This window comes from Panthera onca, chromosome B2, assembly GCF_046562875.1.
Source record: "Panthera onca isolate mPanOnc1 chromosome B2, mPanOnc1 haplotype 2, whole genome shotgun sequence".
In the NCBI taxonomy this organism is placed as follows: domain Eukaryota; kingdom Metazoa; phylum Chordata; class Mammalia; order Carnivora; family Felidae; genus Panthera; species Panthera onca.
Window position 1 is genome coordinate 96,505,934 of NC_138343.1, and position 26,197 is coordinate 96,532,130.

The 26,197-nt window shown below is 42.9% G+C and overlaps 1 protein-coding gene across 2 annotated transcripts in view; it reads left to right on the top strand.

Moving 5' to 3' along the window:
* Nucleotides 1-26,197, top strand: part of SOBP (sine oculis binding protein homolog) — a 162,267-nt gene that overhangs the window by 78,473 nt on the left and 57,597 nt on the right. The window contains exon 5 of one of the 2 annotated variants that reach the window (XM_078447181.2): nt 18,419-18,514. The exons of the other annotated variant lie outside the window; for it this stretch is intronic. Within the exon in view, the coding sequence (XP_078303307.1) occupies nt 18,419-18,514 (96 nt within the window). The remainder of the gene's footprint in view (nt 1-18,418; nt 18,515-26,197) is intronic. 2 annotated transcript variants of the gene reach the window in all.

Sequence of the window (26,197 nt, forward strand, 5' to 3'; positions counted from 1 at the left end):
TGAACAGTGGAAAATGTGGTAAAGTTGCCCATGGAGGAGTTCTTATAAGACACAATCTTTTAAATATGTATTTTATTGTTTCTAGCAACTCAACAAACTAAAACCATATTGAAAATGAACAACTGACAGAAATGAGCCAAAGCATGCCTCAGGCAAGTCAAAGCTCCCCACCAGTTTGGGGTTAACTTCCATCACTCCTAACATTTGTGAGAGGATGATTCTAAATAACATGGAAACGAAATCATGAATTCTACACACAGGATTAGGGAGGGAGCTACACACACATTAGTAAGCCTGGTGCTCCTTTATAATCTCTGATGTCACACAGACAGAAGGGCTAGGAGGGGAGAGATGTGTCCTTGAATTAAGAAGGAGCTTCCAGCAGACAATGGGGACAATATGGGGCATTACTCTGGGTGCTCTCTGCTCTTTCCCTTATATACTTTAAACAGTCCGTATGCTGCCAAGAATCCCATATTACAGTTCTGTGCATTCTGTCGGATACCTGGTTATGTCTTGCTTTCCTCATTTTTGAGATAAGAACTTAACCATTCTCAGGAGCCTGAGAAGGAGGGATAGGAGCCTTAATGCACTGACCCCTATAAGAATTGTTACCATTTGTTAGAGAAATCTTTACGCTCTCGCACCGTCTTCCTACTCATATACGAGGCTAATTGAAAAAGAAAGGAAGATCTGTCCTTTGAATTGAGAAAGGGTTTTTTCTATCAATCTCCTTAGCTCCTTTTAAAAGAGTGATTTACAAAAAGCATTATTACTTTATTTGGGCTCCAGGTAAAGGAAGAGTGGGAAAGAAGGAAGGTCAGAACAGTCCACCGCTTTGCCCCTTTTGTATCCCCAATATACCGGGAGCTGTGAATCTGGAGCAGTGTCAGATTTTGCTTTGAGAAACACTTAGGAAGTGAAACTGATGCCAGGGACTCGCTGAGGGCAGCAGCGTGCCATTGCAGGGTGGTAGGTGGAAGACGTCAGGATAAAATGGAGGACAAAAATAGCCATTTCGTCACTATTTCCTACTGAGGTACATGAGAAATTTCACTGAAATTGTTTCCATATACATTTCAAACTTTTCACAAAATGAAACAGCATTGGGTACGGGCAGAGGTTTCCAGAGGGCATCACGTGTGTGGAAGGGAAGCCTATTCCCTGGGTCTGAAACCACAGGATGAGGGGAAACGAACTAGCCCCGGCGGGGGGGTCTCCACCTTGAAGAGCTGCCGCCTTTGTTGCAATGAGCGTGAAGCACACGCCTTCACTTTTAGTTACTTTGGCTTTTTTGGCTGGTGTCGCATCTTATAAGTCACAGTCTAGCTTCTCCTGTCCGTATTTTTACTGCACAGAAGGCTTCCCAATTTGCAAGCGTTTGCAGCACGGCTGGGCCCGGAGATAAAACAGAATGTGTATGTAGTACAGTATGCATTCAGCTGATGCACAAGACTCTTTCCACCATATGTGCAAAATAGTGTGCTTTTCACTCAAGGTGCCACAGCCAAAATTGCCAGGAGCACATGAATAAGTGGAGGAGAGAACATCATATGCAACGCAGCACCGGGTCTTGCCCCCTCCTTGGAAGGAGACCCTTGATTTCAGCAGCCGCCTGCATTTTTGTCCCTTTTTTAGCTTATCTGTCACACCATGTCCCACTTACCTTTACACAGCCCCAATCTCATTCTTCTCCCCCAGCCTTGACCTGGGATGTCAGCCATTGTTGAAGCCAATGTGGGGTCCCAGTTGCCCTTCCAGTAGGAGAGGAGGGAGGGGTGGTAATTAGCACTTATGCTAATGAGGGTAACAAGACAGGTAAAAAGAAGTTACAGAAGAACACAGAAGGAGAAAACCAGCTGATGTTTTTTCCTTCCTCTTAAATGTTTATTACCTTTCATCTCATGCAAAGCATAGCTTACCAAGCCTTTTTACAGGAAAGTAACATTGGTCTGGTTCCACTGGAACATCTTTTGTGATGAGAAAAAAATAGGAGTGAGAGATATAAAAGAATGGTACTTTTTACTCATTTCTTTGAAGCTGTCTTGAATCTCCTTGGATCCGTTAGTCTAAATAAAGCAATACAAAGATTTTTGGGTTAACTTTTTTACTTTGATATTTGCCACTTAAAATTTGAATCAGCACCTCCTTTGGCTTTATTGAAAATTTCATGTTTGCTTGAAAGCGTATAGTATTGCCGATCAAAAGATCTCAGTGGACATGCAACTCAAAAATCTTTTCTTGAGTTATACCATTGGTGTTGCATGGTGCTTACAACCCATCTCCTATGCGACCGAGTGTGGGTGGGTACGAAGTACTAACCCTGCTTCACAGATGGGAAACAAAGCTACAGGGCGGGAACTTTTTTTCAATCTATTCTTCAGCTTTTTCTTCAGCCACCAGTCTGGGAAGTAGGGCTCCTCCACCCATGGGCCCACAACAGGGCATGTCTGACAGGTGGGAGGGGTAAGTGGTGAAGGTCACCTACAGTGTAATAATTGCACTGTTATAATCAACCTGTTGTAAATAAGTCATTATCTCAATTTTCTACATTGACTTCATTTGAGTTATTTGTGGGCTTTCTCCCCCAGCCTGTTGACAACCTTTGGGCCAATAGAAAGTGTGATTTTTGTGCTTACATTTTTCATCAATGCTAAAGGATTTGCTTCTCTTGACTATACCCACAACAGCGAACAACATGTGGCTCTGTAGGCTACCTGCATGTTACTCTACCTTTCTTGGGGAGTAGATCTGGGGAATTCCTTGCCTGGTGAGGATACACTTGGAATGTCAGGGCTCTTGGGTTTCAGCATTGTCTTTTGTCACTGTGGGGTCAGATGGAAGGTGATATACATCACAGAGGGAAGAACAGGTTGATGGCAGGTACTGCCTTGTCCAGGCGGAAATCTGGGTGGGCAGGGAGACAGCTCTACCAGCAGGTGTTAGATGAGAGGCGAGGGTGATGTGTTATGGAAAGATCGAGGGCAGGAAATGGTAGGGACCTTGAGTTGCCAAGGAAATTGGACTGATCATCCATGGTGGCCCTGTTGGACACTTCATTCCTTGGGGCAGGGGCCAGAGGAGAAATGTCCTGTATTTGAGCAGAGTCATTGTACAGTGGGAGAGGCTTCTAGCCTTGGAGAGTATCTTTGGGGAGGAGCCCATCAGAGCCTCTCTTTAAAGCTGTGCTTTGGATGTGCATCATCAGTCTGCAACAGTGGCGACAGTCACACTAGAGCTCAATTCTCATTCATTTGGTAATTGGTTATTTTAACACAAACTGTGACTAAGGAACATGATTACACACCTGTCAGCCATATGACGGGAAAGAGAGCTGTCTGTGAGCAGGGGAAGAGGCCGCGTTTCTCCCCGGGTCTCTGTGGAGTCTTCTCCATCAAAGATGTCATTTTTCATTTTTACCTTGAAACAAGACAGACATTATAGCTACTGCCTTGTTTGTATCATTTAAGGAATTGCTGCCACAGATGTTGATCTAAACTAATACAATTTCATTTTGATTATATCTTTGTAGACATCCGATTCTGGAGCACAGGAGGGCAGGATGTAATACAAAGAAACAAATGAGCATAAACATTATATGGTACCTGTACAGCAGCTTCCTGTGGCAGGGCAAGAGGTGGGGAGAAATAGAAACGAAATGACATTTTACTTCAAGATGAAGCAAATCTGTAAAATAAAAGAAAGCTGTTTCCGATTGCACAGGTGGCTAGGAGAGGGGAGTCTCACTTAATGGAGGAGAGACTGCCAGGTGATTCAGGGTCCTGTCTAAAGAGCGTGAAGAAGAGATGATGTGTCAAAAAGATGAGGATGAACACATTAAAAACAAAACAAAACTCAAAGGCAACAGTTTTGTACTGAATTCTTAAATGAATAAGGACCTAATAAATGAGGAAACATTTAGTTAAAGGAAAGAATAAGCCTTCTTTGCCTTTTGAATAAGAAAACTATATCCTCTCATTTACACATTTTCTGAAAATGGTGAACCACACATTGGATTGTTTAGAAATTCTCCCCTGTAATTTGTCTGATCCTCTGTCATTGGTGAGGCCGTTCAGCTTGGAAAGAGTGTGTGGGTCACAGTGTATGGGTGCCAGACCTCTGCGGAGCATTTAAAATCAGCAGATGATGCAGGTGTCCTCTGTTACTGAGTTAGAAACAAAGTTGATACAGGGTGAAGTTAGAAGCTGGAAATAAGGAATAAAGGGAGAGGATATGAATGGCAAGGAAGACACCGACAGTAAGACCTTGGTTGAGTTGACAGAGGTGTGGTGAGGGCCGCGGAATTCAACACGTGGTAGCCTCCGTGAATCTCTGGCTGCTCACCTGGATGGGAGCTGCTCAGCCCATGTAGAAAGTTGCTTGATGGAGATACTGCTCGCAAAACCCAAGAGGAGATGAAGGGATAAAAAAAGAAAACACAACCATGCTTTATTTGCAGGGAGTGGAATGAGTAGTCAGATGGTGAAAGAGACGTAGAAGTGGTCATTGATATCGATGTGTAGAGGGTTAAGATCCTGATTAGTGCTTATGCATTTCTAAAAAGCCCTCAACTCTTCACCAGTGTCTTCTGACTGACATCGGTCTTTGGCTGCTGAGCATGCTGTATAGTTGTGCACAACTTAATCAAGACTTTAATGATAGGAGAGAGTGAGTCCCTGTTGCCTTCCAGCCAGCTGAGTTTTTCTCTTCAGAAAAGAAAGTGGGTCTGTGAAATTTAAATAACTGTCCTATATTGAGTACTTTGTTCCATGCATTGTGTAGGACCTGCGATGAATTGTTTCATTTAATCCTTGCATTGAATTTCTGAGCTGGATGTTATGTCCCCCGTTTTATTGCTGGTGCCAGAAATCAAACTCAGCTCAGTATTGGCACCAAATGGCCCTCCTCACCCATTTCTGTACTAACATCCTCAGCTAAATGGCACACGGAGTGCTTGGCCTTTGAGAATTTGCTCACACTTTTTCTGGTTTTTTATTTCATCCTAATTCTTGTTTGCTTATGCGAATATTTTCTACTTCTTGCCTTTTGTGGTTGACTTTTATTTACTTTAAAAAATTATAATTATTTTAAAATCTAAATTTTAAATAGGATATAAATGTATGATATTTGACACTCCAAATTGTGAATGGTTAGACCTTGGCAAGGGATCCTTTGCTTTACTATCGTTGAACTTAAAAAATTAAAATGTGTTGGACATGTAGGCTGAATATCATTCATTTTATTTTTATTATTTATTTATTTTTAATTTTTTTTAAATGTTTATTTTTGAGAGAGAGAGGGAGAGAGAAAGACAGAATGTGAGCAGGGGAGGGGCAGAGAGAGAGGGAGACACATAATCCGAAGCAGGCTCCAGGCTCTGAGCTGTCAGCACAGAGCCCGATGCAGGGTTTGAACTCATGGGGTGAGATCATGACCTGAGCCGAAGTTGGCCACTTAACCGACTGAGCCACCCAGGCGCCCCTTTTTATTTATTTTTTTAATGTTTATATTTTTGAGAGAGAGACAGAGTGTGAGTGGGGGGGGGGAGCAGAGAGAGTGGGAGACACACAGAATCCGAAGCAGGCTCCAGGCTCCAAGCTGTCAGCACAGAGCGTGGACATGGGACTCAATCCCATGAACCGTGAAATCATGATCTGTGCTGAAGTTGGATGCTCAACCGACTGAGCCACCCAGATGCTCCGAATACCATTCATTTTAGATAGTTAGTTGTTCAGTTGTCTACAACTGCTGGACACGTTGGTAGATGCTCAATAAATGAGGAAGGAGTGAATGAATGAATGGGACCTTAAAAAAAGTTATATATGTGTCCTTGCCATTGTGGTCTGTTTTCTATGGGGTCACAATGCCACGTAGAATGGTTTTGTATAAAGGCAGATGGTACAACCTGTAGTTTATAGAATTAGACAAATCATTTTTGTCATTCAAAGGCAAAGGTCTGTCATTCCTTAAGGCAAAGATAAGAGTGAAATTTCTTTATTTCACACACTCGGATACTTGATTGCATGTAAACACTGCTTGTTTTAGTAACAAGAGAAGGCTAATATTATAATAGTTATATCAAATGATCATTCCTATTCCCCTTTTACTATTTTCCACATCAAACCATTTGACAGTTTTCTGTTCTATGATTAGGTAAGAACCACAAGGAAAGTTTTATGAATTTAGAATCTTTTGTCCTTGAAAACATGGCTCAGTCTATGTTGACACCCAAGAAAAGATTCAGGCTCCCACTCTCACCTTGGAATCCCATCATCTTAAGCATGTAGATTTGCAAATGAAATATAAGAGGGATTTCAAAACAAGCAGGCCCCCAGTGGGAAGTCTGTCAACTTAAGGGGTGTGTCTCCCCCCATCTCTGTGCAGAGCTTCTCCTGCTGACCTATAGGACTCCCCGGGCAAACTCCCATTTCCACACCAACTCCCCACCCTCCCTCTCCTTCCATCCTTCCCTCTTTTTTTACCCCATACCTCAAGTGCAGAATACTTGGAAAGGTCATTGCCCTCCATCCTGGTGGGCTTAGGGTTTGGATCTGCTCAACCTTTGGCTGTGTTCTTGTTGCCTGTGTTGCCTTTGGCCTAGAAGACTGACACCCAGGCCTTGACCTTCAGGGAGGTGCTGGCTCCATTGACCACTGCAATGGTCATTGGTGCTTCACCATGAAGAGGGGAGATCAGAGGGCTAAGTTTTCCTCTCTCCTGCAAGGACCCGCAGGGACATTTGAACCTTGACTTCTCTGCCTTCTAGTAATATCTACAGTTTCTGTTGCTCATTGTCAGCCAACATCCTCTGCTGACTGAGCTGCTGTGGAAGAGCCAGTGTTGCATGGGTATCAAGAGCCTGGGCACGGTGTCACAACACCGGCATTTGGACCCCGGCTTTGCCTTTGTTATCTCGTTTGTTTTGGAAAAGTCACTGAACTTCTCTACACTTCAGATTCCTTATTGGAAAAATGAGGGTAGTAATGGCCATATAGACTTACAACGGTTTGGGGAGTAATGAGCCAAAGTCTGCAATTGTTTAACATGGTGTCTGGCAGAGAACAAACTTTAATCTTAATGCCACTGTCAAAGTGACTTCTATACTGAGTTTTTTTTCTTTTGTGGTGACATCTCTGTGAAGCAGTCATTGAATTGGACGTCTTTGGAAGCAGTGATATTCTCTCCAATGGGGTCCAGTCTGCAGTCTGGGAGCCTTATTCTGATGTGGCTCCCCAGTTATCTTATATCTAGAACCCCACTGGGCAACTGAGATACCAGAGTATGGAGGATCTGGAATAGTTTGGGAATTTCGGTAACCAGAAAGGTCAGGTAAGAGGAAAGGGACAAACAGGAGGGGCAGGGCTGCTCGCTGTGCAGGAGAAAACTATACCTTCTTGTTCTCAACTATACTACACAGAGAGAGGATGTGGAAACCAAGGACACTTTTTGTCTTTTGTCACTTAGGCTTTGATTCTAAAATGTAACTCCTGGAAATGTAACAACAAAAACAATAATACTTTCAAAAAGGGGTGACAGGGGAACAAGTGTTAACTGACATCATCATCTAAGCATGGACCTTAATCTGGTACTCAGCTGTTGGCTTCAACAGGCCCTTCCCTCAACACAAGTCAAATTCTGCTTGAAAGATTGCCCCCTCTTTAAACATGTCACAGTCCCGCTTTTTATTACTTCCATTTATCATTTGCAGAATGGCAGGGATTTAAAATTAAGACTCTGGAGAGGGCCATTTGATCAGAAGCTCCTTTGCTGCCATCTTTACATTTGCCTCCTCAGAGAGGCTGATCCGTCCTGGGTTTGGAAACAAGGTAATTTTGACTTTGTTGCTCTAAGCCTGATGGCGCCTCTGTTAGCAGTTCAAGTGGTACGTGGCTCATAATTGAAGCAGTCAGGAGGACCATCCTGTTCAGAATCACATCCCAACTTCACACTTGGAAAGACCCAGGAGGCACAGTGAATAGACGTGCCACCCTGTCTTTCTCCTTTGCCTGCCACCACTGGTACAAGCCACAGCATCACTCCATGTTGGTCAGAGCATCTGTGTGGACAGGGCACAGTAACAGCCAGGATTTTACTCCTACTCTTGGTCTTTCTTCTTTATGTCAGGCCAACTTTAGATCTTTAAAACCATTGCATAATTCGCACTTCTGTTTCTTACTAAGGAAACCTTATCTTTAAGACACATTATATTTTGGGCACCATTATAGGACGCTGACTGTAAAATTGTCCCGGGTCAGGGCAGTGACCAGGATGGGATACTTTTCTGTAGCTATCCAAGGTGGAGGACCCGAATGGCTAGTTCAAGGCAGCCTCTATGGAGACAGCTCCAGCCAGGCCGAGTGCACAGATCAAAGCTTCCAAGGCAGGTCTAGAGCCAAGAGTGAGGGTTGAGAGCTGAGAGTGGTATAGAAGTAGCCTCAAAGCTGGAGCTGGTAGGGAACCGGTGCAGACCTCTATGGGGCATCTACAGGCCTACTTTGCAGGTTGGTGGGCACCAGGGGAATGAGGTAGGCCGAGGCCCACGTGAACCATGCAGAGAAGATGTTAACAGTCCTGTAGTATCTGGATCCTGATTATGGCATTTCTGTGGTTGCTGGTAAGGTTGGTTTGAGCACTGAACCTTTATTACAGATAACAATTGTGACACCATGGTCTTTGACAAGTATTGCTGCTAATTTAGAAATCATAGTCCTTGGGGCACCTGGGTGGCTCAGTCGGTTAAGCGTCCGACTTCAGCTCAGGTCACGATCTCGCGGTCCGTGAGTTCGAGCCCCGCGTCAGGCTCTGGGCTGATGGCTCAGAGCCTGGAGCCTGCTTCCGATTCTGTGTCTCCCTCTCTCTCTGCCCCTCCCCCGTTCATGCTCTCTCTCTGTCTCAAAAATAAATAAAACGTTAAAAAAAAAAATTAAAAAAAAAAAAAAAGAAATCATAGTCCTTGACCTCAGAATGAGAATTCAAGGACACAAGTGTTTCAATTTGTGATTCATAGCTATCCATGACCATCATCACCCAGGTATGCCCTTTGAGTTATTTCTTCCAAAAGCAGTGAGTGATACACACTGATTCATCCACATTCTCTCACATGTGTCTGGTGTCCATCTCCCCTTTGCTAAGACCTTTATGCATGTGATGTGGCAGGTCATGATGAAGGGTATGTTCTGTGAGAGGGACAACAGGGCAAGCTAACTATCTCAGGAGTGCCCCTGAGCCTCTTGCATCATCTCCTCTCCCACTGAGCTAATTAGCCATCAGCCTGATGAGGGCTACATTACTGTTGCTCTGTCTCAATTTTTCCTAGTCGTAGAGGGTGTTGTGGTATTGAACAGAGGCTAGTGAACTGGCCTTTGGCTCCCCACACCCCAACTCTTGAAGAATCACCACAATCTCAGCCTGTTCCTTGGCTAGACAAGTCCAGGGACTTCATTTTGCCAGTTCATCCAAAAATTCGTCCACAGTTCATCCACTGCTTTGATGAGCTGATTCATGTTAACCAAAGCCACAATCTGCATTTATATACTGGAGTGCCAGGACTGAATGACATAAGACACACAATGTCCTTTATAGTCTGTGCAGAACCATTTATGGGACTAATAAAAAATAATATGATAATATTGATAATGCTTTTAGAAATTCACAAAGGAAATTGCTAAAGGATCTGAATAGTTGAGTGAGCTCTGTAGGACATGTCCTTCTGGAATTGATGGGCTTAGGTGTCATAATCAATGATCCAAAGGTTATTTAACAAGAATCAGGCCAAAGAGGTTGGTTTGTTTTAAGAATTAATTTTATAAATTTTGAAGTAGCATCTCCCTCAGCCTATGCCAGAGACTTACTGACTCATGTTTGCTCTTGCCTCTTTTTCCTAGGCTCTTTGCAGACCACCCCACCACCACCTTCAGTTATGTTTGTCCTTAAGTACCCTCTTTTCCTCATTTCTTTGGTGTATTCAATCTTAGAATTGAAAACCCAAGAAAACCAGAGAATTATGAAAACCTCCCTTAATGAATTAATAACATATATTTTTAGCTTAATGACATCGGTATTTTCAAGTGATTTCACACTGATTTTTTTTAATTAAAAAGTTTTTAAATGTTTATTTGTTTTGAGGGGGGGGTGCAGAGAAAGGGGGACAGAGGATCTGAAGCGGGCTCTGTGCTGACAATAGAGAGCCCAGTATGGGGCTTGAACTCATGTGAGATCATGACCTGAGCCAAAGTGGGACGCTTAACCGACTGAGCCAGCCAGGTGCCCCAACACTGATTTTGTTTTAAACCACTAGCAGAGAGCTAGCAGATCATCAAGTATAGAGTGAGGGCTGTGGAGGCAGATTGCCTGAGTCTGAATTCTGGTTCCACCACTTGTTAGCTGTGCGACTTTGTATGAACAACATCATCTCTCTGTGCTCCTGTTTTCTTGTATATAAAAAGGAGGTAATAATAGTACCTAATCATAAGCTTTTGTTTTGCTTTGGTATATAGGTGGGTGTGTGTGTTAAATATAAAACACTTAGAATGATGTCTGGTGCGTTCATAACAGCCGTAGGGATGTTAGCTGTTACTATTAATCTTTGATAATATCCAGAGCAGTACCTTCATCTGGTTCTAGTGTGTTTCCTATTCCCATCTGAGCCCAGGTTATTTCGAGGGAGACTTCCTGTGGATAGTAAATCTCCTCCATTACGTCTGGATTCTTTCCTACTCTTACAGATGGGGTCCTGGGGTCCCTTTCCAGCCTTGCCTGTTTCACATTTTCTCTAATTCCTTAGGCCCATCCTGAGGTCTGTATAGAAAGACTGGAGTCCAGCCCCTTCTGCCTAGTGATTTCAGAGGAAAGGAATAAAAGGACCACCTGAAATGCCTAGATTAGGCCAATTATTTAAGTATTTCATAGGTGTCAACGGGTAACATGGTGGAATTGCCTGCCTTTTGTTTCCCCTCACATGACCCTGGGTAATAAATACAAATGAATAGTGAGTGAAAAAGCCAAAAGGCAATTGGTGGGTGGAGGCAAGAGGTGGGAGGAGGGGAGCCATCAAGGAGCCTGGATAATCCCCCATGGATTGAGGGTCCTGGGATAATCAGAAGCTGCTTGGGATGTGATGGTGGTGACTTTAGCAGAGAACAGAAGAGGGGGCTGCATGCCCCAGCTGCTGGGCCTTACCTGTGGACCAGTTTGGTAAGACAGTTCCTACCAAAGACACTCAGGTGACCTGACAAAAAGCAGTGCAAGATAAATCCAGTAGTCCTGTCCAATATAGGAAGAACAGATTTTTTAAATGAGGAGCAAAAACAGGGATTTTCAGAACCACTTAGCAACTGCTCTGATTTTTCTGGACACAGCTGTAATGTGCTGGGATGAGCATGATATACTTTAGCTGGTGTGGTAGCTGTATTTCAGGCTGATGTGGAATCTGTTGCCGTAACTGTCATGCAATCCATTAGGGCCCCTGAGTAAGGGCAGCCATTAATCAGGCGCGAGATCAGCCCGGTAGCCTCACGTGCTCACAGCTCTGAGTGGTTCTGACCTGACATCGTTTAAGGAGATGCTCCTAGAGGCCATAAACATGATTTGATTCCCATTATCTTCATGTTGCATATTTGTTACCGTTATTCTTTGAAGACTCCAAATTGGATATTAAAAATTTATGATATATATAAAGGTTTGTATGGAGTGAAAAAATAGCTGCAGCAAATAAGTCCATCTCATCCATCAGAGATGTGGGAGCTGTCAGAGGAGCCTGGCAGGTATGGAGGATGGAGAATTAGGAGGAACGTCACTGGGGAAACAGCTTCTCCCTTGGCCTGCTTGCTAAATGGGAATTTAAATACATTTTGTTAAAAGAACAAAGTAAAAGAGCACCACTGCAGGAATCCCATAGTCAATCTTTGATGACAAGCTAATGAAAGGGAGGGCCAGGGAGTCTGACGCAAAAATTAGTACTAACGTGAATTGAGCAGATGCCTGGGTCCAGAAACTGATGTTTGTGCATGCCTGGGGTGTCTCCAGAGCAGGGAGCCTGATGCCAGGTGGGAGTCCTCTGTGCGAGAGAAAGCTCTCTACCCAAGTTGCATGCACACATAATCCTGTCCACAAGCCATGCCATTCTCTGCAATCTGATGTTCACTGACTTGAATATTTGCATAGGAACAACTCACACTTAAGGGGATCCATTTGTAGAGGGAGACCATTCAGGGTGGAGAAAAACAGAACGCTTCTGGACCTTGGCTTAAGGAGGAGCAAAGGGTTAATGAATCCGTTCAACATATACTTACAGGATTATTTGTTGTGCAAGGGACTCTGCTGAGCATGGGGGCTTCATCCATTTTCCCTTAAGCAGCTTCCAATCTGGTAGGGAAGATAAGACATGAGTCATAACCCAAGATGAGTTATATCAAGGAGTTCCAGACTGACTTGGGGCACTATGACCAGATGAGATAAAAGAAACAGGGAGCAAGGCCCTGGGTTGGTTAATCTGAGAATGGACTTTTGGGGATGAGGATTTGTTAAGCAACAACCAGAGGTTAGAGGGGGAGGCAGAGGAGAGAAACACGGACAAAATGATTATTGGCTTAAGTCCAAATTGAGTACAAGATCTGAAGTGAGGCTAAGACTCTAGTGTCTAACCAGGTGGGAGGGACAGGTGTGGGGCAGAAGTGCATGGAGTAGCCAGTGAGGGTCCAGGTGGGAGGCAGGTGTGATCAGAGAACTCTGGCAGAGGCCTGCTCAGACTCAGGTATGGAGTTGATTCCTGAGGTTCAGGGGCAGGGCACTCACCTCTGGGGACTAGAGTGCAAGGCAGAATGTCCAGATGCTAGGGTTGAAGGATAGGAACTCATTACTCATTCATTCACTCACTCACCATTTATGGAGTCTTTATAATATGCCAGGCAGTAGATGAGGCTCTAGAGATTTGCAGCTGAATAGAACAGTTTCTGCACTCAAGGACCTCACAGATTGGTGGGGAAGACACACACATAGATGGTCATAATGCAATGCAATGGGTGGAATGCTGATACATATAAATATATAGACAGAGGGGTACAGAGCCCGGGTTAGGATCAGGAGGAAGAGGTCTGGAATGGCTTCCTAAAGGAGCTACAGACTGAATGAACGCTTAAAAGATGTATAAGAATTTTCCAGGAGAAGTGGGGGAGGACAGATGGAATCTAGTTTTACAAAGAGAAAATGGGGGTAAAGGACAGGAATCCAGTTGAAGGGAACTGGGCATTCAGTCGTGAGGAGTTTGGACCACCAAGATGAGAATAGCTGAGCTGTAATCCAGAAGAAGCAGGAGCCACTCCACAGGCCTCCTTGTGTTATTTTAGCCCAGGGCCAGCACTGGCTGAACTTCACTGAGGGGCCTGGAAACCGGGCTGACCTTTATGCCAAGGTCACAGAGATGTTCCCAACACACATGACAGTTGCAGTTTATTCCTTTCTGAGTTTCTTCAAGAGAAATGTATGTAGGCATTTGGCTAAGGAAAGACAGACCGGAAATGGGACCGGAAATCGGAAAATGAAATCCTAAGGGTTTTCAGAGGTGATGTGTCCCTGTGCTTTTGTCTTGAATTTTGAACGGAAATTCTATTACTCCTGGCTCAAAGAGTGCGTTCTAAAAAATGAAAGTTTTTCTCTGCAACTATTCATCTCTAAACTTACCCCCCCCCCCCCAACTTGGAGATGCACTATTTTTGATGTTCTCAAGTCTGGTAACAACACCACGTGTGTGAGCCGGTGTGTGCCAAGTCCGCCACAGCACCGGAACGCTCAGTCTAGACGCTCTGTGTGCTCTCCCCACTCTGGTTCCAGGAAGAACCTTCTCTTGTTTTCCAAAAAAGTTCTGAAATCACGGCGACACAGAGGTGTAAACTCCCATTCATCACAGGGAGGTCTTAACTGGGAAGCGTAGTTATCTTTCCACTTAAATGGCAGCAGTGTTAACCTTTTTGTTGAGTCAGAAAAATCTCACTTTTCTGGGGTATAGCCCGGTGGAGCTGATTTTAGAATGTTCCACCTTTTCTAAGGGAGACTCTCGAGGAGAAAACATGCTGATCTTGCTTGAAGATGTACACGACACCAAAGCTTTGGCCCAAAGGAAGAAGTGAATTCTTTGAAAGAGAACCAAAGATTGCCGTATGTAAGAATCAAAATAAAAAAGGGAAAGGGAGAGAGAGGTGAATATGAATTTGTTTAAGCCGGAGATTTTTGAGGTAGAGAGGCAATGGGTCTAAGTGTCGCACATAATCTAATATTTATTCAAATGGTAGGCACAACATGACTGTCAGCAAGATGGGGAAATCCCCTTGCAGTTTAAATGAAGGATATTTACTTTTTGCAGTTTAATTGAAGGATTTCTATTTCTATTTTATGGCAAGAGGTGGAGTCTTCTTAGAATAGTAGATAAGAAATGTACCTTTGGTTTGACGATTGCATTTGTAGTAAAATGTAAAAAAAAAAAAAAAAAGCTTCCTGTTTGCTTTTCCCCATAGTTGGCATAAATATCCAGCGTATTAGTCAGAATAAAGCTTCTGAGAATAAGACACATGGAGAGAATTAGTTCATCATGTATCTTGGCATTCCTTCTGTCAGAACTGGTCACTCCAGAACAAAGTCAGACATCAACACAGGTCTCCGGGCCCCAGGAGATGCCAAGAGCTGGCAGTGGGGTGGTCTGCCCCAAGAAAGGCAGTGAGAGAGCTCATGGTCTGTGAAGAATTTAAGAACAATAAAAGAAAACAACTAAAAGTCATTCTGCTTCATGTTTTTACCATGACCAGAGATTCTGAATGTCTGCAGGGCTTACACAGCCCTGCCTCGATATGCCATTGTCTGCCAGCCCAGATGGGGCAGAGGCAGAAGGCACTGACCTCAATATATAACAGGTTATAAAATGATTCTACTAGGATTTTTGTCTAACATCGCCATCGAGTTGCAGGAATGAAAACAGAACTCATTCCTACAGAGCACTTACCGTGTACCATGCAGTGGCTGGGGCTGAAGGTCCAGAGGTGAGGAACCAGGCACTATCTCTGCCCTTAGGAAGCGTCTGCTACTTTGCAGAGAAGACAAAAAAATCACACCAACCGGTGTAAAGTTGCACCTGTGTCAAGTCAAAGCGAGGGCACATGGGGATTTTTGACTTGGTTGTAGAGGTTCAGAAAGGCCTTTTGAGGAGCTGGTCTAGTAGTTCTTCCAATATTATTTTTCATGCCAAGAACTAAAATAAGGGATTTTTTGCCTGCGATCAGCTAGCCGTGTCATCTCTGGAGTCTTTACAATAAGACCCATCCCAGGGGCCATATCCTACATCCTCTTAGTGTTGCATAGCAGTTCACTCTAGTGGGGTCGGGACGTGGTTAGAGAACATTCTGCCGACACTCTGCCAAGAGCCTCCTCTTGATACCCCTCCTCTGGGCACACTCCTTAGATCAGTGGTTCTCAGCCCTGCTTGTACATTACAATCACCCCAGAGCTTTTTAAAAAACACCCATGTCCGGGCCCCACCCTGGACCAATTAAATCAGAGTCTTGGAAAAAAGTGGGACAGGAGGGGGCAGGATGGGCTCCAATGTTAAAAAGCCACCCCAGATGATTCTAGTATGCAGTCAAGAGTGGAGAATTATTGCCCTCGCTGAATGCACTTAATTTCACTTAGCCTAGGAATAGTAGTTTTAAAATTTACACTAAAAACCCTTTAGAATGCAAAAGGAATTACTCTGGCGAGAGGCGGGTGACTGCTCAATGTGTGCACACACACATGAGGGAGACGGTGCTGGGGGTCCTAGCATGTTGTATGCTTCCCAGTTCTGTGGCACATGGTGGCAATGCGGCAAATGGCTGCAGGATGGAACGTCTTGCACTCTGGCATCAGATGGCTTGCGAGAGGCAGACCATTCCAAGGGCCATGGGGTTTGATGGAGAGGCAAATAGCTCCATAAAGAAGCAAATCTCTGGCTTTCTCTCTTCACTTCCAACCCCCTCAATCTCCCTCTCCTTTCTCTTCCATGGCTGTTTTATTCCACCTCGTAAATTATGAGTCTTTATATGAAATCTTTAGCTCCTTTGAGGAAGCACCTTCAAATATTAGACAATGGGATTATTTCTTGTCCTTTAAAAACATAAAAAGCATTGTGATCACCTTACATATAAGTGGAATGGATGTATTTTTGCCACTAATGTTGAAAATATCCCCAGGCATCTGGTGTGTATGAATGTGTACACATAGTACATGCATAATAAACATATTCCACCTTATGAATATTTATACACAAGATACATGTATATTGAATATAGACATATATATGTAAATAGTAGCCCTCGTAAACTATATGCTAAGTGTGTTTCCAAGCATATGTATCATAGTGCATCAGGAATATAATAAACCTAACCACCAACTTTAGCATATTTCGAGGTGGCATTTTCTACAGAGTTGTTTATGGTAAGGTCTAGTTACTATCCATGTATGGGGCTTTTTTTTTTTTTTCTTCACCACTTAAACGTTTGTTAAGTACCAACTAAAAGTAAGACACTAGAAATGGCAGAATAGGAAAGACGAAGTAGATGTAGCATCAGCCGTCAAGAGACCTCACAGAGTGGCTTAAAACACACTTACAGAGAATGGAAGAATCTAACATCGTTGCTACCCATTGGCATCTTATTGTTTTTCCTCCAGCTGCCTTTTATTTATACACTCCACTTTAAAGTGGGCCCCATTTAAGACTATATTAACTTAAGCCCAGATGTAGCTGCAGAGGAGAGCTGACGCTGTGAGATGCTGTGAGAAGGAGCATCATCGCTTTCAGTGCCTTGATAACCACTGAACGTGAACAAAGCTTACGCTTTCTGTCACATGTAGTCCAGTCCTATAACTGCATTTTTATTTTACTTTGATTTGGTAGGGGGGGGATAAAAGGTATAATAAAAAGGCACTCAATCCCAGAGATGTTCATACATTTCAAAAATGAAACCAAAACAGAGCAATTCTCTTCTCCCACCAACTTCTTGTAACCCAAATATTACTGCCCATGACATTCCATTTCCAAATTCCATCCAGTTCCCTCCCTGTAATAAGTAGCAGAAGGCTTTGTTAAAAAACAAGCTATACATCCTTAAATGTACAAAATACGGCTCCGTTTCTAAAACGACGATCCCTCTTCTAGCCGAGGAGCTCTGAGTGATACTTGTCAGCCGGCAAATTTCACTCCATTAAAGGAGAAACACCACCCAAGTGCTGTCATCGCTGTGCCCCAGACATACGCTCATTGTTTTCTCCTCCTCGATCCATACATCACAACAGGTAGTTCTCAGCTGTTCCCTTGGTGCCAGACATACATTTTATCTAAAGAGACAGCCGACAGAACTACCTGCTGCTTCCTGTGCGGCTCTCCCTGTGTTTCTCTCCTTTTTCCTACTTCACTTGGGCTTTTTAAAATCAGCTGGCAGGGAGCCAGGAGCTCATCATTTTAATGCAGCGCAAAATGGAATATGCATAATTATATGCAAGCCATATGTGAGGGAGACAGCTCAGCTGTGAATTTCAGGAGGCCAGGAAAGGGGGAGCAGTTAGGGCTAAGATGAGATGAGAGCAGAGCGAGGTGCAAGTGTCACCCAAATGAATGGTTTAATGAGTGTGCTGCAGACACGCCTCCTTTCACCTACCTCTCCCCCTCTCCCACTCCAAACCAGAAACGGATGGAGATTAGGAGGACAAGACTGTATGCAAGCGGTATTGCTAACGGGTTCTGTTAATGTCTCCATTTAAACTTCAGCTTTCTTAATTAACAGCGTAGATCAAAATAACTAGTAACTTTTAATGCAGCTTCTTAATTAAATCTATTTTTTTTTTTTTTTTTTACTGCATTCGATTGAAGAATCATTGTTCTTACTAGATCATTGCTCCTTTCAGATCTTTATTTAAAAATCAAGGGGAATCAGTTTATCTCTAATAGTATTACGATGCAAAATATAACGATGCAAACTGCTTTTCTTGTGGCCTTGCTATTAGAATTTTCTTAAAGTGCGTTATCTAGAGATTGCTTAAGCATGCCAAAAAGTTTAAACACGTACGTATGTCATATAATCCTCAATGTGCAACGAAAGCCACTGGAAGACCAAAGTGGTGGTTAATTGCCAACGAAACTATTTGATTTTGGTTTGCTTCATATCATTTAAAATATCACACCACAGTGAATTTGCATGTCGAAACCAAACTACGTCAAGAAAAATAAACCCCGAATTTTGACATCTAAAAGGCGTACTGCGTATTTAAACAAACTTCTTAATAATGTTGTTATTTCTGGATTCCCGTTTGTTTAATGGTCTGAGCTGTTATGCTTTTAGCTTTTTTTTTTTTCTTCCATTATTTGTTAAGTCCCTAAATAGGCCATTATATTTCCCTTCAGGCTAGAGATGAAGATGGACAAGCTGAAAATTTCCCCCAGCAGCACTATGCTAAGGAAACTCCAAGGCTTGCCTTCAAGAATAACTGCGAACTACTTGTAAGAATAACATACTTACAACAAGTCTAGAATGTTACTTTAGCACAGTGAAAACAGTTTTTGAAAGGGTTTGTTCATTATTACATCATTTATGAAGTATTACAGTTTTTCTGTATAGAGTTCTAAATGCTAATTCTGATATCACTGAATATTAACTATAAGATCTCAGATTGTGTGCAAATCTTTTATATCTGATTATAGAGCGTGGATGGCCCTGTCTTTGTTAGCTTGTTCTACTACTATACAAGTAGTTTATAACCAGCCATTTGGAGAATGGCTAGTAAAGTTAAAAATGGAGAGAAAGACAGTCGATATATGTAGCTTGGAAAAAAAAAAAAAACAATCCCACCTCCACTCCTCCTCCTCCTTCCTAATTGTACACTATTTTAGGAGACAGCATGGTAATATTTTGTTCTGCTGGGAAAGATAGCAGAGTTGACACGCAGTACTCCCTTTAGGATTCAAGTGTTCCTACACTCTCTTGCCAAACTCAATCAGGCACTTTCGTCTTTCCTCTGTAGGAGAAGTCAAAGCAGCGACAGGATGCGGGGATGTTTACAAGTCGCGAGAGAGGGGGTATCAGCTGTGACAGGGACTCTGTTCCAACGCAGGGTTAATTTGCTGTTCATTTTAGCATTTACAGCAAGACAAGATGAAAAGCAAGAAGGAATGCCTATTATATTTCTATTAAATGAATCTGTCGGGACCTAATGTTCTTGATTAGCTTTTGAAAATGAGTACTCCGCGATGCATTTGCTGTTTACCTAAAGTAAACAGAGAATGAATTGTCATTTATTTAGATATTTAAGCACTTGCTTTTGAAAATGAAGCTTTATGAGGGATCTAGCTATGTTGTCCCTAAATGTTCTTTTCTTTTCAATTGCATTAAAGCAAAACATTTGCTCCAACTAAATGAAAACACTGAAAGAGAATGAGGATGCTCCGTTGTTACATTTTGAGGTAGTCTCATTTCTATTTAGTGTTTTGGCTGAACACCGAACAGCTCTGCCAGGTCTCCGCATTAGGAAATCCCACATGTAACAGTCTTTGGACTTAGCTCTGATACCAACTGTTCATTAAAAACAAAGTGTCCAAAGAGCAGGAGAAGAGAGAAAAATACAGTTCTTACCCATCCTAGCCGCAGCAGCTAGATGTTGACAGTGAGAAACTCTTTTCCCCCCAGCTCCATAAACTGCATGGTTACAATAGAGCCACTCATGCTGTGTGTCTAGCCCCTTGACCAATCAGTCCGCAGGCAAATTCGCTGCTTATCAATGCAGTTGCTTTTTTTTTGTTTGTTTGCTTGTTTGTTTGCTTTCTGATGATTTAACTCACCTTATATTTTACCTTAGGGCTCTTAAGCTTCCAGGCCTCCTAGCATGACCTATTTTGGGGAAATCTTTTTCATCCATTTCCCTTTTAATACTTCCCTCTGTAACCATAGTTATCCAGCAGAAGACCATAGGGGCCATTAATGCTATGTTTGGTATCAAAATGCTTTGGGGAGTATCTTACTTCTTTTTAGAGAAACAGTTAAAATTAATATGCCATAGTTGATTTTTAAAAAATATTTATTGCTAAAACGAATGTGCTGAGTCCTGGTTGTGGTCGGTTCATACAGGAGGAAGTAAAATATATATGTGAACATCTTTTCCAGCTACCTTTAGAGAAAATGTATGTTTAATCATTGCTATGCTTAGACACAGTAGTGTATTAGCAGTAGTTTTGAGAGATGTGTACAATCTTTGTCCTTTTAGTCACTGTAAGAAATGCTTTATTTTCATCAGCATAGTTTTTTTGTGACAAAAGAAAAAGGAGAATAAAGAGAAAAAAACAAGGAAGCTTATTTCTCCAAGGAGAAATTTAATTTTTTCAACTACAAGAAAAGCAGTGGTATTTGGCTGGATATGAGGCTGGGAAAAGTGATGCTTCTATATGAAAAAGCTAGAACATTCTTAAGTGAGAAATAGGCAGTCCTTGGAGTTTTCTTAGTGCAGCTTAGAGCAAATTTTTAAAGACTTCGTGAAAAAAGATTGCAAGTCCTGCTCCAAAGTACTTTCTTAGCTTCAGAGCCACCTTGCATAGTTCACCATAGCAAGAGCAGGGGTGGGTTTGGAAAGTGGAGGAACTTTGTTGGGGTTGCCAATGGCCCTTGGAAAAAAACACTAGGGGAATAGGTTACTTCTAGGCTCGCAGATGATCAGGACACATGGCTACATATAGGGACTGACAGAAAGTGCCCCGGCCAGGTGGACTGAACATTGACTCAGACTTGTATTAGTGACTGTTTATTTTCTCTGCCCTCTCTCCCACACCCCCAGCCTCTGCTGCTTGGAAGAGGGTTAAGTAGCCTAAACAGAAATAAAGCAAAATCGATGCCTGGAATGCACAAGTATGTGTAATCAGAAGGCACTGACAAACAAAGCATTGGCAGATAGAAAAATCTGCTGTGCAACTGCAGATTCCTGAAGGGTATTGATTTTTCCATTTAAATCCCAAACTGTGATATGTGCCTTCACACTTAATGTACAACACAGATGACTAGATATTTAGCTTGGTGGCCAAGATTCTCTGGTTGGTGATTGTGCAGCAGCTTCCTTATGCTTTTTATTAATTTTGAAAATGCAGTGCTGTCAAGATGAGTGACATTAGATAAAGCGTGAGTACTGTTTGATATAACACAATTCAGCATGGCCCCCATCTACCTCTTCACAGATAGGTACCATGTGCGTGTGTGTGCGCGCGCACACACATGCGCACACACACACACACACACACACACACCCCAGGGTATTTTGCTGACGTAGCTAAATTTATGACCAAGGCAAATAACTTTCAATTAAAAAAAAAAAACTGTGGAAATTCACATCACATTAACACTCCAGCAACATGGCTTAGGGGAGTCCAGAAGAGGGAACATTTAGAGCCAGCCACAGGTGACTGGCCTCTGCCCCAAATTTCACCCCCGTTGCTGGTCCCTTTACCATTATTGCCTCATTCTTTCAGGACTAGAAGGCCTTCTCTTCTCTTCTTTTCCTCTACTACAATGCTCATATTGATGGTGGGAATTGGATTAAGAGCTATAGTTGAGAAGAGGACATTTATCATGTGATGAACTCACACCTACTCATCAGCTAGGACTTTCTCAGTTCTTAAAAGCCAGCTGGGAGTAAGACCTTGCAGAAATACAGCAGAAGCTGGGTCCTTGGAGGGAGAAGACCTGTAGCTAGAAGAAGAGCAATGTTGTGAGGGTTTAGGGGACGGAACTGAAGGCGACCAAGCCTACTCCCCAGGTGTTCTGAGGGCCAGTCCAGAGAACATCACTGCATTCAAGAGGGAGGTCAAAATATAGTCAAAGAACAGCAGCAGCAACGTAGTGTAATTTGGTTGGAAAGAATGCAGGTTTAAGCAGTCTGAAAGGAGAAATAAGAGAAAGGAAACTCAAGAGGGAAATCAGCCTGTTTTGCTCAGTTCCAGCTTCCCGAGTCATCACTGAGACACAATCTGACTCCCTTTGGCCTTTCCTAAGGCTAATAGGGGTGGGAATTTTGCAAAGGGTGGTGGGAGAGGGAGTCCACAACTGGGAGGCTACAAAAAATAGCATCAGGGAAGACTTCTTTCTGGTCATTTGTGATGCCAGTGTAGGGAAAAGATGAAAACCATTTTAGTTTTGTGGCCTGTGGACAGAGGTGGTGGGAGGAGAGATGCGTAGGCAGTTCTTGCATGGGCTGTTTGTCCATCTAATTTCCTGGTGAAGGTAGACAAGAGCTGGATTGCAACAGGTGGGCATAGTCCTTAGGCAGAATTGCTGTACAGAACTGCTTTGTAGCAATACATTGTTCAGTCCACTAGATGTTATCAAGTATCTTCTATATACATGGCATTGTACTAGACAGTGCTTATGGGGGACACAAAAACAGAAAAAGATATAGTCCTTTCCCTGAAGGAGCTTGCAGTTCAGTAGAAAGAATAGGCATATACAGTATTGTAGTCATCAGGAATGTGGGCTCTCAGGTCTTCCTGAAGGTTAGAATTTTGCCCCAGCCAGACTTTAATTTATACTCTATTACTCTGGTGGTATCACTAAGGCTCATATGCACAGCGGCGTAAAATTTATGGTGACACATCTGGTGTCACATCACAGTGGATCCTCTTAGACCTCTCTGAACGTCAGATCTTCATCTGTAGGGTGTGATAATACAAGGTAATAACCTCAGAAGATATTGTAAGGAAAGTGATGACATATTTAAAATGCCTGGTACATAGTAACATTCAGTATAGTATGTACTAGCTGCTATTATTATGATTCTTCTTATTCTCACGAATGTTATCGTTACACAGTTGGCTGTGCCCAAGAGAGCACCAGCAAAGTTCCGGAGTTCAAAGGAAGAGGAGATTCTTTCCATATGTAGTAATTCGAGACTTAACAAAGGAGGAGGATGCCTTCGATCAAGGCCTTCCATAGGTTGGATTTGGATAGTTGGAGCTGAGGTGTTAGGAAAGGGGGCATTCTAAGCAGAGGAAAACAGCATGGCAAAGGCAAGGAGGTGGGAAAGTACAGACCAGGTGACTCACCCACAGGTGGCATCTGAACTGGCAGGAGTGTAGAGAACCTGAAGGATAAGGGGGTGAGCTAACAGGCTGATTCTTTTGCCCAGGTTTCAATAACTTACAGCATCCTGTCAAGCCTGGACTTCAGTAGCTGTACTTCATGGAAATTCCTAGTACTTCTATGGGATTAAAATAAATTATCATGGAAAATTACTAACACATACAAGAGTAAAGAGAGTGATATAATGACCCCCCCCCCATGTATGTATCACCTAGCTTTAACAAGTGTTAACTATTAATCTTGTTTCATCTGTCCCTCTACCCTGTACCCACCTCATCCCCATTTTATTCTACTGGAAGATTGTAAACAAATATGCTTTTTGCTCGTTTGTTTGTTTGTTTTGTAAAGACTTTAGTTCCCCACTTTTCTGGCTAGAAAGAATCCATTGACATGGATTAAATTGGGAATTGGAGCTTTGGGACTAGGTACACATAAAACAAATGACTCTGGGTTATGCACTGTGCTCTTCCCTCCCTGCTCGGCACAACCTTGCAAGACGTAGACAATCAGATCTAGTTTAGAAAGTCCTTAAGGTAAAACAAAAAAACAAAAAACCCACAATGCCAATAGTAACTTGGGTTCTTTACTTCCAAGTCCCTGGTTCTAAATGTATTTATTTAAAAACAAAATCAGATCTCTTTGCAACCCAGCCTAGTTCATGAGTATATATATGTTGGCCTCCTAACAGCAGTGAGGCGAAATTCTGGGATTGCAGTGATATATTAACTGTTGGCTAGGATTTTCCAGCTGGATCATGAGGACTTAAGGAGGACCCCCAAAAGGTGATATAAACTGCCGCATTTCACTTGAAGCTTGATAAGCTTTTTAAAATAGGGGGTATAAACCAAAGACCCTCCCCTTAACACTTGGTTTAACAGAAAGCCGGATTCATGCCCTGGCTCAACTTGAAGTCACACAATTGCTTTGATGTTACAGCTGAGCGGCACAAAGCACCGAGAATGTAAATTCGTGGTGACACACTTGGACTTCCGTCACATCAAACAAAATATCATATGACATTTGTGTATGTAGTATGCTGTGTACCAGTTTCCTGAAATAGTAACTGTAACAGCCCCAAAAGTGTAAAATGACCCAGAAAACCCCAGGGACTGCTTGCTGTCTAGAGAGAGTTGGCCTGTCCCGTCATTTTTATACCCACCCTCCAGATCCCTTTAGTCTGGGGCTATTCCTGTGCTCCTACAGTTTTTTTGAAATATGTTTTAGAAAAATAGAACTTTTTATAAAGAAAAGGACCAGTATTAGGCTAAGCAAGGGGAAGTTCCAACAGAGGTGGCACAATTATGCCCTGCAACAAGACCATCTCTCCTTTTTTTCTTTTTTAAGTTTTTCTTTATTTAATTTGAGAGAGCAGAGCAGAGGAGGGGCAGAGAGAGAGAGAATCCCAAGCAGGCTCCATACTCAGTGCAGAGCCCAATGCAGGGCTTGGTCTCAAGATCATGAGATCATGACCTGAGCCGGAATCAGGAGTCAGTTGCTTAACCTACTGAGCCACCCAGGCACCCCTCTTCTTTAACAGAGGCAGAAGGGATGCATTCTGCTTGGGCTGTTGTATTTCACTTGCACATCTCTCTGTTTCCGCCAGTGTTATTGTTTCACTTTGTTCTCCAGCTGGGTTTGCTGCTTCTCTTTCTTTCTAGCCTCTTGGCTCCATTGCTGCTGTGTTCTCGTGGTTCAGAGCTTTCTTCTTCTCCTGTACAAAGACCCTCTATACTGCTGTAGACCATCTCGCTTCATTCCCCATCTCTCCACCTAGGCAAACTTATTTTAACTCTCTCTTTTTAGTTTCTTTATTTGGGAGAGAAGCCATTTGGGTAAGGGCTAGAGTTCCCCAGCTTCTGCACTGGTACAAGGACATTTCTTGGGGCTAGGGACCCTCGATTTGATCAGAGACCCTTGGTCCCCAGCAGGTTCCCTTTTCCATCACATGGAAATCTTTGCCTTTCTAGTTTCAGGGCCATTGCACAAAAAAAGTCAGAGGCATAATGGTTTGGTTTTCATACTGACTTCTCACATAGTACATCACAGTGGCTCTTAGAGCCAGAGAGAGGTGTCAAGGACCTTGTGTTCTCCAAGGGAGACAATGTGGTGTGATGGATGAGAGTGGGCATCCCAATTCCTGCTCTAGACATGCCACCTGTGCAACCTGGGCAAGTTCCTGTCTGCTCTGAGCTTCAGTGTCTTTACCTACAAAATGAGAATACACACAGTATGTACCTGTATAGGGTTGTTTTGAGGAGTAAATGGGATCATGTATAAACGTGCATCTTGGTATGCCTGGCACACAGTAAAAATTCAACAAGTGTTAGCCATATTACTAACAAAATAGAGCTGGAAAGTGGCATCAGTTTAAACAAAATCTTTAGGCAGATGCTGGAAGTACCTGCTTTTATTCTCTAACTAGAGTCTCTTCTCAGTTTGTTTGGCTAGAAGCCCATATGTAATATTTTAACTTCAGAGAAACCCTTGAATATCTACCTACTTATCTGTTTATGCTGAGGACACTAGAGATGTCTATTAGCTGCATAGCAGCTACTGCTGAATTGTAAATTACTGAAATATTGGAATACTTTTTTTGAAGAAGACTATAAAACTTTCAAAATATGGTATGGTGTACTGAAGAGCTTAGACTCTTGAGCCAGACTGTTTGGTTCAGATTCAGGAATCTCAGCCACTCCACCCATTGGCTGTGTGACCTTGGGCAAGTCACAGAATATCCATGCCCTGGTCTGTAAAAGGAGGACAGTATCCATCCAGGAGGGTTGGTGTGGGGTCCAAATGAATGAACACCCATAAGTTTCTTGGAACGGTATTTGGTGAACAGTTGGTAGTTGGTACTTAATCAGCGTTGTTGTGATTATGATTACTTCTTCTAAGGCTGCTTCTTTTCTTTTTTTTACTTTTTTAATGTTTATTTTTGAGAGAGAGAGAGAGAGAGAGAGAGAGAGACAGAGCACGAGTGGGGGAAGGGCAGAGAGAGAGGGAGACACAGAATCTGAAGCAGGCTCCAGGCTCCGAGCTGTCAGCACAGAGCCCCATGCTCTGTGAGACCC